Below are 19,244 nucleotides of genomic sequence, written 5' to 3'. Positions count from 1 at the left end.
AATTAAAACCCACTGATACAAAAAAATAGCAATTATAACAACAAGGAGATATCATTTGTCATTATTAAGACTGGAAATAGTTTTTAAACCATAATATTCCACACAGACAAGGGCCTGATAATACAGCCATTCTCATATATTGCTAATGCTTTTTAAAAGGCAATTTAATGATCCACATCAAGTATCTGCCGAATGTTACAGTTTGGAACCAGTCAGTTCTCTTCTAGGAATACAGAGTTGTAGACAAAAATGTATAAGATCATTATGTTTGCATTATTTACAGAAGAAAAAAATGGGATAATAGAAAAACGGTTAAATAAATTCTCTGACGAAATATTAAGCACCTACAAAAATCATGTTTTAAAAAGTGTGTATATTTATATATAAAGACTAAAGAATTTGTTAATATATTAATCACATTTCCTTTTAGTGATGAAATCATACATGTTTTTCCTACAGTTTATGCTTGAGTGTATACCATGTTTCCCCGAAAATAAGACCTAGATGGACAATCAGCTCTAATGAATCTTTTGGAGCAAAAATTAATATAAGACCCGGTATTACTTTACTATAATATAAGACCCGGGTCTTACGATCTTACTGTACTATAAGACCCGGGTCTTATATTCATTTTTGCTGCAAAAGATGCATTAGAGCTGATTGTCTGGTTAGGTCTTATTTTCGGGGAAACATGGTAATTCCAAATTTTTCACAAAGAGCATGTATTATTTTTACAATAAAAGTTTTTAAATCAGCTACTTTAAAATATAACCATTTAAATAGCCAACTCCTTTCATTCATATTAACCATCATTCATATTAAACATGACCTGATAATTCACAGCATACTTAAAAGATGTTTTCATCATTACTCTATAGCATTGGTAGAGTTGTTCAAATTTTGATACATGGAAACAACCCACACAGAACCAAGCTATAACCCAATTCAATGAGAAATAACAAAGTGAGGGTCATGAACAAACAGTAAGTCAGTCACCTGCTTTGTGTCTACCTCTCTATTCACGTAAGCATGAAGATGATGGTAGGTAGAACTACTTGTTTTCACATTAGAAATCTTCTTTACTTCGATGTTCTGAAAAACGGAACACAGAAAATAGATTAGGTTAAACGCATTAATTTTCATTTAAAGCTGGACCCAATGCAAAAAAATAAGTTTGTATTTTCATCAGTTATCCTTATTTGTTTTTTTCACATGGGATCATGCGCACTGTATTTCCACTAAACTTGAATTTAGGTTTAAAAGCTAGATTATATTTAGTCACGAATATTAAACAGGTGATGCTGTATAATTTAATGTATCACATCAATAGGCACATAAAGGTAAGATGCTCCCCTATTACTGATTCTAAGTGTGATCATTTGGTTACGGTGGTTCATGCCCACTCATAAGAGAAAGTTCTCTCTCTTTTTTTTTTTTCAAATAGAAGTAGGCCAATGAATACACGTAGAAGAATAATAGATATCTCCTTGGTACCAAATATCATCTCCCAGATTGCTTGGTAATTAAAAATAGAAAGATATACCTTTATGATGGCTATCTCATGTAATCACCACCATAACTAAACGAGACAAATACATAATATGAGAAACTAGTCTAGTCTCTTCAAGTTAGTCTCTTCAAAAAATCTGAAATAATGAAGTTGGCTAGGGTTGGGAGAGATAATGTTCTATATTAAAAGAGACCAAAGAAACAAAATAATCAGAAGCAACAGGTGAACTTTGACTTGGATCCTGGTATAAAAAAAGAAAATATGCTGTAAAATAAGACAATTTAGGGACAACTGGAGAATTTTTATTATAGATTGCATATTAAATGGTTTTAAGGAGTTAACAATAATTTTCTTAGTGTGATACTGTAGTTGCATAAGAGAATATCATTATTCTTACAAGAAGCGTTATGAAGTATTTAGGGTAAAAGGTGATATCTACAATTTACCTTCAAATACATACATATATACAAACACCTATTTGAAATCTATACACAATGCAAATAGCTATTCATTGTACTCTTCTTTTAATTTCTCTGTATTTTGAAAATTTTGAAACTTTTCATGATAAAAAGTTTTGGGAAAAAGCTATAACCTCACATTTACATGTAATTCATATTTGCCAAATCACTTACACACACTGTTTTGTTTGCTTTTTGTAAAATTTTTTGATCTTGGCTTGTTAGGGACATTAGGAATTATGACAAAGGTAATCAAAAGGCATCATGGATAAAACACTGCCTGCTTTTTAACACGGTACTGAGGGAGTGACTGAAATCTGACTTCTCCATTTGAATTTTGTTGGATCAAATGTTACAAGACAGATGGCTCAACATAAAAGCAGGAAGGCTGACAAAAGGAAAGGCTTAAGAGGCAAATATCTAGTTCTTACGTTGATCACATATACATATACTTGTATATACAACTAAATTAGACATTCCTGTATTTGTTTAGGTCTTAATTTTCTTTTCTATTTAACTTATTAGATAAAAATAGCTGTTTAATTCTGATAATCATCCAAACAGCCATCTCAATAACCACAACAAGCTAATGTGAACAAGAGAACGAATACCTTTGAAAAATAATTTCCACTTTACTTAATAAATTTTTTTCAAAAATCAGCTCCAAGTCACAAAAGTAAACATTTTACTCCCATAAAGAAAGAGATCTCTCATTACTTTATGTAATCTTATGTAAATTTATTAACTTATCTCAACCTAATTTCTTTATTTATAAAATGATATCTATGTACAATGACCAAATCCTGAGTGTGGGGAAGTCTATAGAGCAAATAATCCAAGGCTTATTTTTTTAAAAAATATATATAAAGGACATTTTTTTTTTTAAGGGCCAAACTACTCAGTTTTTAAAAAAATCAAAAACACTGCAGGTTTTTTCAAACAACAAAGAGTTTTTGAGACAACTGGGGAAAACTGAACCACAGACTGGGTATTAGATGAAATAGGGAATAACATTAGTATTGTGCTTTAAAAAAAAGTCCTTATATATCAGAGATACACACTAAAGTATTCACAGGTAAAATGATACATAGCACTATTCTTATTTATTTATTTACTTATTTACTTACTTATTTATTTATTTAGGAGGGTGCAGCTCACAGTGGCCCGTGCAGGGATCAAACCACCACGCTCTAATCAACTGAGCTAACCGGCCACCCCCTGTAGCATTATTTTTAAATACTACAGATATACTTGTGTTACTCATACAATTTAACATTAAGTTAACAAATGGTATTTTGATCTACAGTGAATTCTAATAGTAAAGAATTAGAATTAGTATAACCTAGTTCTTAACAGTCAAAATAATTCACCTCAAAAAGAGTTGGAGGAGGAGGTGGCAGACTTGTAATTTTGGCAGATCTCTCTTTTTCCACAAGCAGTGCTTCCTTTCGAGCTTTTATATGCCTTAAAAACAAGAGATGTCATAAATTAATCTCTCAGGTAATATTACAGCACAACTGTTGGGGTTAAAAATATAAAAACCATAGGATCTAAAGAAATCCTCCAGTCTGATTCCACAGGCTCAGTATGCTGTTTAATAAAGAGTCTATACACAGTGGACATGTAAGAAAATGTTTACCAACTGAAAGAGATGTATCTAAACATGTAAAGTGGAACTGACCCAACACATATTCAATGTTCCTTAATTTAGGATAGTTTAGAGTGAAAAAAACTAGAAATGTTGTTAAGGATGGGCCACTGTATACAATGACCATTGCTGATCAATAACAGCCTCTTTCATTTTTAGAATATGCAAAAATACTGACTAATGACTTCCAAAGAGTCTACAACCTCTTTCAGTGTTCTTAATCGCACTTATTTTTTTTCTTTTTTTACATCAGCAGCAGAGATTTTGGTTGACATGCATTCTGAACTAGCCACACATTTCTTTTTTAAAAAAAACCAAAACCAAAAGGTATTTATTTAATATATTCACCACAGGGGTTCAACCAGAAACTTTTTTTTTTTTAGCCATACATTTCTATAAAAACTTAGTAATTTGTTGCTACAGTCAGACTAGAAGGAAAGCTCATTTGTTACTATGTTCCCCTCAGCAAACCACTCCCTCACTGCATTATTTTTAAACCAAGTTAACAAACACAATGGATATATGATGGCTTTTATTTAATATCTGCTTAAACAATATCCAATGCAGCCTCTACTTCCAGTTACATCAGTTTCCGTGGAAAATATGGTAAAAATTATTACTTTACCAGGTTTTTTGTTTCATTAACATTTCTTTTTGATTTTTCTGTACTTTCAGAGCTTCTTTATGCCTCATTTCTGCTTTTCTTTTTCTTTCTGCTGCCCGCTGTGCCAGAGCATTCAAGTCAGGTTCCTAAAATATATATATTACTTGAAATGTTATGTTAAACAAGATTAAAAGGTAATACACAGTACAACCCCTAGTTGGTTCCCCAGATCTGGGCAAAAATCATGAAGGTGGTATTCTAATGACTGAAGTTTAGTAAATATTGAGCTAACACACAAAGTTCAAGGGGCATAAATAAAGCTACAAATATCTAATGTCAGAACTTAAGGTTTTTACTAAACACACAAACTAAAACAAGGGATCCAAGGAACATATTTGATTGCCACATTCTTTACAGATATTTCTTTTCCTCGCTAGCATTTTGATATCAAATACCTCCCTTCTTTGGAACCAGCTTGTTTATTTTGTGTGACTACCTCTGGGACTGCAATCTAGTACAGGCACACCTCGTTTCACTGTGCTTTGCTTTATTGTACTTAATAGTGCGTTTTTTACAAAATGAAGCTTTGCAGTAATGCTGCATTGAGCAAATCTATCGGTGCCATTTTTCCAACAGGCTCAGATGATGGTTAGCATTCTTTAGCATTAAAGCATTTTTTAAATAAAGGTATGTACAATGTTTTTTAGATACAATGTGATTGCACACTTAATAGACGACAGGATAACTACACAACATTTGTATTCATCGGGAAACCAAACTATTCGGGTGACTCACCTTATTGCAGTGGTCTAGAATAAAACCTTCAATATCACTGAGGTAGGCCTGTATTTTCCAATCATAAATCACAATAAAAAAAGTAAGGCCGGGAAGCAGTCTTAAGTACTGAGTTAAGTTCTACGTACTTTGCCTTTCTGAGTCATCAAAGAATTTTTTTTTTTTAAACTTCATTTCTTTTTTTTTTTTTTTTAAAGATTTTATTGGGGAACGGGAACAGGACTTTATTGGGGAACAGTGTGTACTTCCAGGACTTTTTTCCAAGTCAAGTTGTTGTCCAATCTTACTTGTGGAGGGTGTCGTTCAGTTTCAAGTTGTTATTCTTTCAGTCTTAGTTGTGGATGGCGCAGTTCAGCTCCAGGTCCAGTTGCCCTTGCTAGTTGCAGGGGGCCCAGCCCACCATTCCTTGTGAGAGTGGAGCCGGCAACCTTGTGGTTGAGAGGACGCACTCCAACCAACTGAGCCATACGGGAGGTCAGCAGCAGCTCAGCTCAAGGTGCCCGTGTTCAGTCTTAGTTGCAGGGGGCGAAGCCCACCATCCCTTCCGGGACTCCAGGAATCGAACTGGCAACCTTGTGGTTGAGAGCCCACTGGCCCATGTGGGAATTGAACCGGCAGCCTTCGGAGTTAGGAGCACGGAGCTCCAACCACCTAAGCCACCAGGCCAGCCCGGTCATCAAAGAATTTTTACTATGTGTGAGTGAAATCTAAGTGTATGCACATTCATCTATACATGTTTTATAAAAGTACATTTTATTGATGTGAAAAGTACACATCACCTATACAGGTATGAGGAATAACAAAGTGGGAAATTTGAATTCACCCCACTGAATTTGTCCAAAATGCTTGAAACCACAACTTCTGATTCAGAAGGTTACTATTTTATTTACCCACATATTTAAGGAACAGAAAAAAATAATGGTAATTTAAACATCACAGGAAAATAGATTTTACTTAACATGATTCTTACTAGGAAATGAACCTAGCAGCATTCTTGAATTATATTAAATGTACAAAGTTCAGGCTGCTCAAAACAAATTCTATGTGAAAATATTTTTATCACACAAGCATTTAACAAATACAATTTACTTTTAACCAATATTACTACCACAGAGAAGTAGTCAAATAAGTGTTCACTTACATTTTCTTTGGCTTGTTGATGTCCCTCTCCCATATTTCTTAAACTTGCCAAATAGAGTTTTTCCAAGTTCTTTATTTTCTGAGTTTGTGATTCTTCCCATTCTGTCCTTAGTGCCTCTGCCAAACGAATAAATTGCTGGTTTCTCCTCTGTTTTATATCCTCTCTTATCTGTAAAGCGATACCCCTTTCTTGTTCTCGAACCTAAAGAATGAATATTTAACAGATTATATGACAAGAAGCTTAAAGTTTTTTGAAAAGCTATTTAGAAATAGGAACCCAAATAAATTCTCTTTAGGTCTATCGATTCTCCCGAATATTCATATTATATTAGATAAGCAAAAAATCCAAGTGATATAGAAAAAAACTAAAACCTCAAGACAACTTCTAAAGTTTTCTGATTGGTTACTGCCCCCTAAGCCCTAATGGTACTGCCATTATCATTCTAATAACTTAACAGGCTAAAATGGTTAAGCATGATTCAATAAAATTTATAGCCCAGATGAGCACAGATAAGGCTGGATGAGAACTCTATACCTGTGGTACATCATCCCCAATTCTAGGCAGAATGGCACCTAAAACATGGTGCACGAAGACTTAACTTATTCTAAAAAAACAATTTCTTAATAAATTTGTTTCGCAGCTAATAATCTTTCCAGTAAGTCGTCTTCAAAGTCATTCTAATCTTCCTGCCACAATCTTCATCAGTTACACATAATTTAAAAAATATTTAAAGAGGGGACAACCAAGATGGTACAGTAGGTAAATGCTGTGTTTACCTTCTCTCACAACTACATCAAAATTACAACTAACCTACAAAACAACCATTATTGAGAATCGCCTAAAATCAAACTGAACTGAAGCCCTTCTACTAAGGACAGAAGAAACCACCTCTAGACTGGTAGGAAGGTCAGAGACGAGGAACAGGCTAGTCCACACCCTCGTGTGACCATTAAACATTGGGAGGGCTGTTTCGGCTGTGGGGTCCCCTCATCCCTTAAAGGAGTGAGAGATCCCTGCCCCACCCCAGCCCAGGTGTCCAGTGCTGGGGAGAGAAGTCCCCATAATTTTTGGTTGTGAAAACCAGCAGAGATTGTAATTGAGTGAGACTGAGTGCGACTGTACTAGCAGGCCCTCCTCTTAAAGGGACTGTGCACGGACTTACCACCAGTGGAATCACTCTCTCTGAGCGTCAGCACTGGGGCAGCAGCTGGAAAGGCGGCAGGGACAAATGGAGGGGAACTAAGTTGTCTGGCTTGGGATGGGGGCTAGAGAGGTGGCTTTCTTCTGGACAGTGGAGCTGGTAGAAGTCATTGTTTCTTTGTTGAGCCCTCCCCCTCCCAGCGTGAGAACACAAGCAGCAGCCATGTCTGAGCCTCTGCCGGTTATTAGCCACACCCTGGCAATATGAGACCTGGCCCGGCCCAACTTTTGGGCACACCATGGCTGTTTTCAGTGGCTTTTTCATGCACACCACCTGCTTTGGCTCAAGCTGCAGACTTTCCTATAGTCTCTCAAAGGTTCGTGGAACCCAGACAAGCAGCATCTGGCTTGAGCATGTCCTGTACCTCGGCTGAGCAGCCCTAGGCCTGGCACTAGCGGCAGCCAGCCTTGGTTAGCGGCTTGGCCTCTGAAGGAGCTCCAAAGCATGGCAAGGGCGGCAGCCATCTGCGGATTTCTTTCTGGCTCCCACTAGGTAGCCTCGGGTGGGGCACAGGCTGTGGCTGAAGTAGACCCACAGCGGATCTCCTCCAAGGGAGTCCTGGGGCTGGCGCCCTCAGTGGCCAGCTTCAAAATGAGCTGGAGCATCACCCAGCTACCTCCAAGTACAATACACCCAAGGGGCACACTGGGCAGGCAGCAGAGTCCTGCTGAGGCAGATCCTGCTGCATAGGAGCAGCCCCTGCACAACAACTCTTCCACTGTAGTCAAGGCCAGTCCTCACAACCAGTGAGCCCAGGGGTCAGTCCCTCACACTGATGTGCAATTATCAACCAAGGCTCAACTACAAGAGGAGGGCACACACAACCCACACAAGGGACACACCTGGAGTGCGTGGCTCAGGTGACCAGAAAGACTGTGCCACTGAACCTCACAGCACACCTAACACATAAGGCCACTCTACTAAGACCAGAAGACATAGGAGCCCTACCTAATACACAGAAACAAAGCTCCAGAAAAAGAACTAAGAGAAATGAAGATAAGCAATCTATCAGATGCAGAATTCCAAACACTGGTTATAAGAATGCTCAATAATCTCAGGGAGAACTTCAACAGAGAGATGAAAACCATAAACAAGAAACAGTCAGAAATAAAGGATACAATAACAGAAATGAAGAATATATTACAGGGAATCAACAGTAGAGTAGATGAAGCAGAGGATCCAACCGGCGATGTAGAAGGTAGCAGAAAACACCTGACCAGAAGAGCAAACAGAAAAAAGAATCCAAAAAATTGAGGAGAGTTTAAGGGGCCTCTTGGACAATATCAAGCATGCCAACATTCACATTATAGGGGTACCAGAAGGAGAAGAGAGAGAGCAAGGCATTGACAACCTACTTGAAAAAATAATAACAGAAAACTTCCCTAACCTGGTGAAGGAAATAGACATACAAGCCCAGGAAGTGCAGAGAGTCCCAAACAAGATAAACCCAAAGAGGTCCACACCAAGACACATCATAATTAAAATGTCAAAGGTTAAATACAAAGAGAGACTCTTAAAAATAGCAAGCAAAAAAGCAGTTAGTTACCTACAAGGGAGCTCCCATACGACTGTCAGCTGATTTCTCAACAGAAACTTTGCAGGCAAGAAGGGAGTGGCAGGAAATATTCCAAGTGATGAAAAGCAATGACATACAACCCAAGATTGCTCTACCCAGCAAGGCTGTCATTTAGAACTGAAGGACAGATAAGCAGCTTCCCAGACAAGAAAAAGCTGAAGGAGTTCATCACCACCAAACCAGTATTACAAGGAATCTTAGGGACACTTCTTTAAGATAGGAGTGGGGATGAGGATGGGTGAAAGGGGAAGGGATTAAGACGTACAAATTGGCATTATACAGTAGTCATGGGGATGTAGAATATAGGATAAGGAATATAGTCAATGATACTGTAATAACTAGGTATGGTGCCAAACAGGTACTAGATCTATCAGGGTGACAGATGGGAATGGGGTTGGGGCCAAGGTAAAAAAAGGTGAAGGCATTAAGAAATACAAATTGGTAGTTAATACGGTATGGAGAATATAATGAACAATGTTGTAAAGATCACGTAAGATGCCAGATGGGCACTGGACTTGTCAGGGGGATCACATCATAGATGGTGTAGATGCCTGAGCAATGTGATATACACCTGAAGAGCTGAAGTAGAATGATATTGAATATCAACTATAACTAAATATATAGGTATAGACAGTCACAGGATGTGGAGTACAACATAGGGAAAATAGAAGATGGTAGTGTAACAGCTACATATGACGTCAGAGGGGTAGTAGCTTGGGGGTGGGTTATCACTTTATTAGGGGTTTAAATGTCTAACTATAACATTGCTTTGTACATGTGAAACTAATAAAAATTAATTTAAAATATTTAAAGAACTGTTTTCCAATAATTATTGAGTCAAACAAACCCTATCCTCAAATTCTTCTTCAATCTATTTACCATTTCAGCCTATTTTTTCATATGCTCCAAAAACTACTCAACATGCAAGAACCAGAGCTCTTATACAGCCTTTCTGGTTTTTACAGGAAACATTTAGAACATTCTAACCTAAAAATTACTAATAATTTGGGGAAGACAAAGAATTTGAAACTTTGTTTCAAATAAATTTTTACCTGTAGTAATCTTAGTTTTCGTCGTCTTTCATAATCTTCTTTTAAAATGAAGGCTTCCTCATTAGGACTCAATCTCAGTTTGCCAGCATTTATTACCTTTCTTTTCATTTCTGTGTCTTTATGTATAAAGGCTCTGAATTTGAAAAGAGAAAAACGTCTATTAAAATAGGGCAGCAAAGATGAGAATAATTTTTAAAATACATATTAATATATTTGATAAAGGGCTGTACACTAACAAAGAGAGTAATTTGGGTAAACACAGTCCAACTTATTACAGATATCAGTTATTAATTCAGCACTTAAATCAGTGGTTCTCAGATGGTAAGTGGACGGTGAATCAGAATTACTTGAAAAAAAATTTCCCCATCTACAGCAGATCATTGTTTACAGAGTATCTGGGACCTGACATTCCTGACTGGGATTTCCAGGGTTTACCTGGCTTACATGTAAAAAAGCACAAAGACTTAAAAAGATGTGTTAGCACAGAATAAATGTTTGCACAATTACAATTGAACACTTTAGACACCTGATAACCGTTCATAACCAGCAAGACTGCTGTAATTGCAAGGGCTCCTGGTCCCTAGATTCAACTCCCCATTGTATATAACTTGATCACCAAGTGTCACCGTATCATATGGAATCACATCAACCTCTGAACAGTAAACAATTCTTCGTTAATTACTATGGTGTGATTTTTAAATGAATAATCATTTTAAAAACTTCCTCTTGGAACAAGTCCGTTGTTTCTCAGGAACAGGCCTACTCTGCTGTTATTGGCTAGGCTCTGTCACTGGCTAGGAGCAGCCCATGGGAGGCATCCATGCATATGAACTTCAGAATGCAGGTGCCGAAAGTCTGTGAATTACATTCTCATGGCTGCAGAGGTTGTCATGTCTCCTGCAACTCCTCTACTCTGGGAGAGTTCCTCAGCCTGTCTTTCTTTTCAAGATTGTGACATTTTTCAAAAATACTGGCCAGTTGTTTTGTCAAATGTCCCTCGATTTTGGATTTGTTCAATCTTTTCTTGTGGTTAAAATGAGGTTATGTATTTGTGGCAAGAACACCACAGAAGTGATAATACACCCGTCTCAGGGCATCACATAGGACGTAAATGTGGATAACCTGTCTTACTACGAGTGAGGGAAATTTTGATCAGGTGACTAAGGCTGTAGGTTTCTCCACTGTAGTTACTACTTTTCCTTTGTAATATCTGACGAAGAGATAGTTGAGGCTATATAAATCTGAGGCTCATGAAACTTTTGCCCACTCTGTTTAGCATCCACTGATGACGACTGTCTGAAACAATTACTGTGGCAATTATCAAAAAGTATTTTCTATTTCCACTATACCTTCTACATTTATCAAACGGAATTCTACTGCAAGGAAGGAATTCCCCTGCTCCCTCACTTATTTATATCAATATAGATTTTAAAATTCTATGTATTATTACTATCCAATAAAAGAAAGACTATGTATCTTGCAAAATTTTGTTCTGATTAAATGACACCTGGCATGTTGTAATCAAAAATTAATACGAGATTTAGAAGACTGGGTTCAAGACCCAACACTGCCACTTAGAGCAGAAGACACGGGTCAAGTCACTTGGGTCTTTTCTTAACCTACACACTGGGAGTGATAATACCTAACCCCACACGATCTGATGATTAGGTCCCTTGCTGAAACTGAAACTGCCAAATGCTTTCTATATAAAGACTCAAACGTTCCCCATTGTTTTACAAGCTCAGTGTGGGGCAGGACTTAATGCCCAAAACGTCCAAGGCGACAGACACCAAAAAAGAGCAATGTCTCCGCATGAAACGATTCCACGTGGTGCTTTTAAACGGCTACCAGGTTGCAGGCCACGACCGCGGGTGACCGTGGCGGGGAAGGTGGGCAGGACGCACCGATTCCGATTTCAGCAGCCCCAGGAACAGCGGAGGCCCCCGGCCGCCGCGGCCTTGGCAGCTCAGGGACCCCGCGCGACCCGGCCCCGGAGGAGCGCGCAGAGCCACCCGCGTCAGTCCCCGGGGAGACGCTCACGGGGCGGGCGGGTCCGGGACCGGCCGTGCCTAATGCCCCGGGGCTCCGCAAAGCCCGTCGCCCGCCGGGGCCGGAGAACCGCGGGCCGTGCTGCGTTCGCGGCGCCGCCACGGCCCGACGGCCCCTCCTTCCCGCACACTCCCGGCCCCCGAGCGGCAGGAGGTCGTGAGGACCGTCACTCACCCGAGACCCGGGGGCCGGGAGCCAGGCACCGCAGCGCAGGCAGGGGAGGCCCCGGCGGCCGCCGCCGATCAGCTTGCGAACGGCCGTTCGTGCGCCTGCGGGGCAGCCATCGCCCAGCCGCCGTCACTTCCGTCATTCAAACCGCCCGCCAATGGCGGGGCCACACCGCGGGAACCCGCCGGGGCCCGCCTCCCCCGAGGCCAGCGGGACGACCGCGCCGGAGAAGCCCGCGCCTCGCGCACGGGCTCGCGCACGGGCTCGCGCACGGGCTCGCGCACGGGCTCGCGCACGGGCTCGCGCACGGGCTCGCGCACGGGCTCGCGCACGGGCTCGCGCACGCCCCTAAGTACGCGGAGCCCCATTATTTCTCATACCGCGGCTTTGAAGTTTTACTTCATTTGTCCAGAGTCAGGAGGGTGGCTATGGTCTCAAGGTACAAATCATGAAGATGCCTTGGGATTTGCATCCTTTTGTGCATTGAGTACACAACTCGTTTGGTCCGATTATGCTGCAGTTAGTTTCTGCTTGCTTTCATTAAAGGCTTCCAACTCGTACAAGGGTAAACCATGTCACGATCCGCTGTGCCTCCAGAGGTCTGACACACCTAGACCATGTCAAGGACTTATCTGCTGTAAATAATCTGCAATCAGAGAGGGCATGAGTACAGGTTCATATTTATTGAGCATCTATTACGTGCGAAGTACAGTCGGCTAGATGCAGGGGAGACAAGGGTAAATGGATTGTGGCCCTTGTCCTGGCTTTTGTAGTCTAGTTAAACATACCAGGAATCAGGATTAGAAAATGGGGTGGGGAGGTGGAGAGGGAAGTTACTGACATGATCATTTCTGTCTTGGTTTTAAAGCAGAGGTCACAGGGAATTAAGACTGAAGACTGGAGTCAGGGAAACCAATTAGGATACAACTTCAGGAAGTGAAAGACAATCACACTGAGAATGGAGAGAAGTGGGTAGGTGTGGGGACAGAGCCAGGAGTGCAGTTTCCAGGTTCTCGCCCACACGTGGAAAGGTGCTCATTCAGGTAGTAAATGGCCATCAACTGTGATTGGATGGCCATCAGCTGTGGCTAGTTAGTTGATCGTCAGCTGTAACCAGTGAGCCAGTGGCCACTAATATAACTGCCCTGGCTATGCTAGCAGAAAATGGGGACTAGCAAGAATATGATGGCTGAGTTAGCAAGAGCGGATTGCAGTTAGCATGGCAGATTGCAGCTAGCAAGTGAGGTTGATTGGCAGAGAGAAGTGGACGGCAGGTTGCGGATAGTGTGGCTCTTGCTTCCTGTGTCTCCAACCCAGCCGCCAGCGAGAATATAGTCATATGACTCCCCTATCTATGGCTCCATAGGTGTTCCTTTTTGGCTTCACCGTATCCTGAGTTCTTATGTGGGGAGCGGGACAAGAGACCCCGCATGACACACTGCATGACAGTAGGTTTAAGAGGCAAATAGGAGGCCAAACATCAGGAATTGGTAGTCACCTAGTTATATAAGGTAAAGGAGAGGGAGAAATCAACTGTGATGCCTGAGTTCCATATTTGGCAACTGAGTGGTTCGGGGACAACATCCTACTGGAACACAGGAAGAGCAGGTTTGAAGGGGTCATGAGTTAAGTTTTGAATAATTGACTTTGTGCTGTTTGTAGGATTCTGAGACGAAGGAATGAATTGCAGAAGTATTTAGGAAGCAAGATAGCACTGCTAACAAACAATTGCATGTGAAGTTGAGAGAAAAGGGAGAGTTGAATTAACCTCACAGGCTACTAGCTTGGGGAGCAATGTCGATGATGGTGCCACCAACCAAGAAAGAAATCAGAAGTGGGAGTCAGTGAAGTGGGCAAGGTAATGAGCTCAGTTCTGGACATGTTGAACTTCACATGCCTGTGTTGAACTTCACATCCAGTCACGTGCAGTAGGCAGATGAATACAATAGTAGCCCACAGAACTGGGCTAGCATATAGACTTCGGGTTCATTTCCATATGAACTGTAACCAAAGCTATAGAAGTAGATGAGATCACCTAATATATGGTGATGGAAGAGAACTGACTCTGGGTGGTGAACACACAATGTGAGTTATAGTTAACGTATTACAGAATTGTGCACCTGAAATCTATGTAACTTTACTAACAGTTGTCACCCCAATAAACTTTAATTAAAAAAAGGAAAAAAAGAAGTAGATGGGATCACTTAGGGAGAATTTGCAGAATGAGAAGAGTGATGAGCTTAGGACCAACTCTGAGGAGCACCGAAACTGAAAGGAGTTGGAGAAAGGAACTGTCAAGTACATGGAGAAATAGTGTGACCCCCACTTCAGTTTTACAAAGGAAGCTGAGTTACAGAGAGGTTCAGTGACTTGGCCAAGTGAAGGGAGGAACCAGGGCTAGAATTCATGTCCCTATCCCAAATACTAGGATTCTTTATCCCTGCCTCCCTCCTCACTTCCTGTAACATTTCTTCATTTCTTTGGATGAATAACTGTTCATTCTAAATATGTACTTCAACATCCTGAACACGGACTCAGAAATACCCTCCCACACCCAATAAAAGATATGCCCATTATTTCATGCCTTGGGCTACGTCTAGTGGTCCAAAAGCTCCCGGAGTATTCCTCATCATGGCACTTATCTGTCCTTATTTAAATAAGTTATTTATGGGGCTGGTTTTCTATTGATTAGACCCTGAATTCCTTAAGAACCGGGAGTGCTCTTTGTTCAGTTGTCCGTCACATAGAGCTTCTCAAATGTTTGTTGAAAGAAGTAATTATATGTTCCACTTCCCCAATGTGGGGACAGAGCCAGCAGAACAGTTTCCAGGCTCTCGGCCTCACGTGGAAAGGTGCTGGCTTGGTTATTAGATGACCATCAGCTGTAATCAGATGGCCATCCGCTGTGGCTGATTGGCCATCAGCTGTTACCGGTTAGCCATTAGCCACTAATATAACTGGCTACTGGTGTTATAAATGTGGCTACACTGACAAGGGGGTTGGTTAGTTGGGGAAGAAGCAGACGGCAGATTGAGGATTGTGTGGCTCCTGCTTCCTACATCTCCAACCCAGCCGCCAGCGAGAATATAGTGGTATAACACCCCTATCTATGGCTCTGTTGTATTCCTTTTTGACCTCACCATATCCTGCGTTTTGGTGTGGGGAGCGGGACCAGAGACCCTGCATGACACCCAACCTACATCCTGGGAAAAAATTCTACAATTGGTGGCTTGTTCTTTTTTTTTTTTTTTTTTAATTTTATTGGGGAATATTGGGGAACAGTGTGTTTCTCCAGGGCCCACCAACTTCAAGTCGTTGTCCTTCAATCTTGGTTGTGGAGGGCGCTCAGCTTCAAGTCCAGTCCCGTTTTCAATCTTTAGTTGCAAGGGGCGCAGCCCACCATTCCATGTGAGAATTGAACCAGCAATTGTTGTTGAGAGCTTGCGCTCTAACCACTGAGCCATCCAGCTGCTCCTCCAGAAATTCAGTGGCAGCTTGTTGTCTCCAATCTAGTTGTGGAGGCCGCAGCTCACTGGCCCATGTGGGAATCGAACCGGCAACCCTGTTGTTCAGAGTTTGTGCTCTAACCAACTGAGCCATCTGGCCACCCCAGCTTGTTCTATTTTTAACAGAAGGCAGTGAGGAATCAAAGAAGGCCCAGTAGGGTCAGAGTGTCTGGTTTAGCATCACAAGTCTTGACACTTTCTAGCTGTAGGAAACTAAGCCAAAGCCTTAGTTTCTGTTTCGGTTCTTTATTGTTGCCAACCAAACCACTCTGGAATGTCCAAAATGGCTCACTCATTACAGCTGGCCGTTGATGCTGGCTGTCGGCTGAAAGCTCAGGGGGACTGTTGAACGAAGTGCCTTCATGTGGCCTCTCCATGTGAGTTGGACTGCTCAACAGCTGAGTTTCAAGAGGGAGTGTCCTAAGAGTCAGCATTCCCAGGGAAAGAAAGTGGAAGCTACAGGCAGATAAGTAGTTACAGTAAGTTCTGCCACATTTTGTTGATTAAGTATCCTAGGGCCAGTCCAGATTCAACTGAAGGAGAAATGAACACCATCTCTCTATGGAGAGAATGACACAAAATTTGTAGCCATCTTTAATCCACCACTGTTTCCTTGGTAATACCGTGTTTCCCGAAAATAAGACTGGGTCTTATATTCATTTTTGCTCCAAAAGATGCATTAGGGCTTATGTTCAGGAGATGTCTTCCTGAAAAATCATGCTAGGGCTTATTTTCGGGGAAACACGGTACTTGACCTGCCCTCTTTACAGAGTGGTTGTCAGACTCAAAAGGCATGAATCCTATGAGAGCACTGTAAACTCTAAAGAGATATACACATGTTAGGTAGTTTAATGACTATTTTATTTTTTCTGTCCGGCACTTTTCTGCCCTTTCCTGGTACAGACGCAGACCTCCAGGCCACAGGGGTAGGCTTGCGACTCAGACGGGGAAAATCATAGTTCTCTATCTGTCTTGTCACTGGGATTGACCCAGGGATGGGTATGTAATCTGAACTGGGTCAGAGTCTTGCACAAGAATTTTTCTTACCTGAGACAGCAGGGACAAATGTTTTCCTCTCTGGGCTCATGTCAGGATATAAAGCTGGAACTTCTCCAGTGAGATTCCCCACCACGTGGAGCCCCACAAACTGTTATGGAAGAGTCTGACATTCAGCATGGAACACACAGAGGAAATCCTGATGGTGTTCAAGTTCCTGCATCCAGACATCCCTGATGTCAGCCCATTGTGTTACCTACTGATAGGAAATCATTAAATCCGCTCACCCCCCTTTTACTTAAGCTGCTTCAAATGGGAGTTTCTCTTTTTTTGCACATTAAAAAAGGCTGTAGATTTGTATTTAAATTCTCATAGACAAACAACATCTGGGGGTCTTGGAAAATAGTATAGAATAAAAGTTAAGATCTTGGACCTAGAGTCCAACTGCCTGGATTTAAATTTCTGGCTTAACAATTCTGTGACTAGTTCCTGACCCTCCCCCAAAGTCGGTTTTCTCATCTTTAAAAGGGATGTAGTAAAAGTGAGGTTTAAAGCACTTAAGACAGTGGCTGGCACAAAGTGTGCAGTAAATGTTATCTTTTTTGGCTTTGGTTTTAATACGTTAATTTTAGACTAGAGGAGGCAAAAAAAATCACTTTTAAATGTGTTCATTGGTGTTTTTGGTTTAATTTTTCACCAGGTCCTTTTGTACTTTACAGACCTAGGAAGAAATATGCATGCTAAGCTTTTCCTGTTGTTATCCCAGTCGGAATGAATGTTAATAACATTGAGGAAGAGGAAGCATTGCCCCTAGGAGGTAATGTCATTTGTGTAACTGGTTACCATGAAACGCTGCCTCATCTCAAAATGCAACTGAGGCTATTTAAGGATTGGATTAGTTTAAGATGTTTCTTTGATGGTTTCAGTTTCACTGTTCTGAGTTTACTTTAATCTTTATCCATATCCACTGTGAGAGACTGACATTAAAGTGGGGGGAGGGAGGCTCGATAATTCTGTATAAAATCCAGAAGAAATGAATCTCTGCAAGAGCAGAAGTAATCAAACTTCCATCTGACCACCTGCAAACTGCCCTCTTTCTCTCTGGAATAAACACCACAAAAGCTTGAAAAGTGATAGTATCTCAATAGGATCATTTACAGCTGCTACCAGGAGAGAGATTAAGAGTGCCCAGCAGGAGAGAAAAGATGGGCTAGGAAAGGCTTTTAAAAGCTATCAACATTTTTTTTTTAAGGTGTGTGGGTAGGTATGCAGGTGGGGAGGAACTGGGCCATATATTTAAGGAGAAATGAGAGGAAAGAATGGGGAAATTAACTGATTTTGTTTCATCTTTTAAATCTTTTCAACGCTTTGCTAATATGATACTTATTAATATTGTTAGTATTAATTAAGCCATAAGTGACTGTGAGTTATATACTTAAAAAGACAGGGACACCTGAATGAAAAGGGGAGAAAAGGGAGATTATTTACACCCCAGAAAAGTGCATAGCAGTTGAAGAGGATTGGGTGGAGTGGGGAAGCGTTTTGGAGCTACAGTCAGAAATTGTGGGTTTGGATATCTGCTTTATCAACAGTTAATCTCTCTGAGGCTCAGTCCCTATCTATAAAATGGGGATAAAAATACCCCAATTTATCGGGCATCCTATGTGCCAGGAATGTGAATACCCGTCCTGTCTTATAGAGTAGTTGTAAAGACCGAACAGAAAAGTTGTAAATATCCTACATAAAAGTATATGAATAACTAAGAAAGATCATACCACAATTTGGCCACCAGTGCAGACTCAGGGAAGGTAATTTCTGTACTGCAGTTTTTGTGTCACTGCCATTTGACCTGCTTTAACGGATCCAGCTTTAAACAACATGAATTAGCCCGATTTGGTCAGAGTTCTCTTCATCCAAAATTGTTTCCATTTACTGTGAACATAGCAGGAATTTACACCCTTGCTACCCAAAGTGTGGTCAAGGACCAGAAGCATCTGGGAGCTTTTAGAAATGCAGACTCGCAGGCCCCACCCCAGGTCTGCTGAACCAGAATGGACATTTGAACTAGGTCTGCAGGCAGTGCGTACACACATTCAAGTTTGAGAAGAAGCGCTGCTCTACACAAAACCCCACGTGAGGTACATTTAGGACAATAGAATAGGAAAGGGTAAATGTGTGGGCCATAATATAAATAAGTAACGGGTAGACCACGCCACCATCAAAAATGAGATGCTTCCGTTTGCTAATGTAGAACTTGGCCACTGGTGGTGTAGGTATGAGGTGTGGTAGAAAGAGTATACTGGATTTGCAGTTCTTATCCTTACTCTGCCACTTGGTTAGAAAATCAGTCATTCTGATACTCAACTTTCTCACCTATAAAATGGGGAAAATAAAATGTAATTACGTGAAGCATTGAGCACAGAGCTGAGAACCCATCATTCCTTCTACTCCTTTGATGGAGTGTGTCCAGGAGGGTAATAATATAAGGGGTGTGATCTTTGTCATATATCGTATTTCCCTTCACAGGAGTTCTCACCCGG

At 40.9% G+C, this 19,244-nt stretch overlaps 1 protein-coding gene across 5 annotated transcripts in view; it reads right to left on the bottom strand.

Moving 5' to 3' along the window:
- Positions 1–12,339, bottom strand: part of CEP295 (centrosomal protein 295) — a gene marked incomplete at its 3' end in the record, with an annotated part of 47,159 nt that extends 34,820 nt beyond the window's left edge. For 3 of the 5 annotated variants that reach the window (XM_081063942.1, XM_081063940.1, XM_081063941.1), the window contains exons 1-5: positions 9,986–10,108; positions 6,157–6,357; positions 4,242–4,366; positions 3,339–3,432; positions 997–1,092 (exon numbers count right to left, since the gene is read on the bottom strand). In XM_081063942.1, the coding sequence (XP_080920068.1) occupies positions 997–1,092; positions 3,339–3,432; positions 4,242–4,366; positions 6,157–6,357; positions 9,986–10,093 (624 nt within the window). In that variant the 5' untranslated portion in view covers positions 10,094–10,108. Of the gene's footprint in view, positions 1–996; positions 1,093–3,338; positions 3,433–4,241; positions 4,367–6,156; positions 6,358–9,985; positions 10,119–12,208 lie in introns of those variants that run through there. The other 2 variants (XM_081063943.1, XM_081063944.1) reach the window with 2 other exon arrangements.
- Positions 12,340–19,244: the final 6,905 nt, after the last annotated feature.

The sequence above is a fragment of the Rhinolophus hipposideros genome (assembly GCF_964194185.1).
Source record: "Rhinolophus hipposideros genome assembly, chromosome: 10".
In the NCBI taxonomy this organism is placed as follows: Eukaryota; Metazoa; Chordata; class Mammalia; order Chiroptera; family Rhinolophidae; genus Rhinolophus; species Rhinolophus hipposideros.
This window is presented reverse-complemented; position numbering and strand designations above follow the sequence as displayed.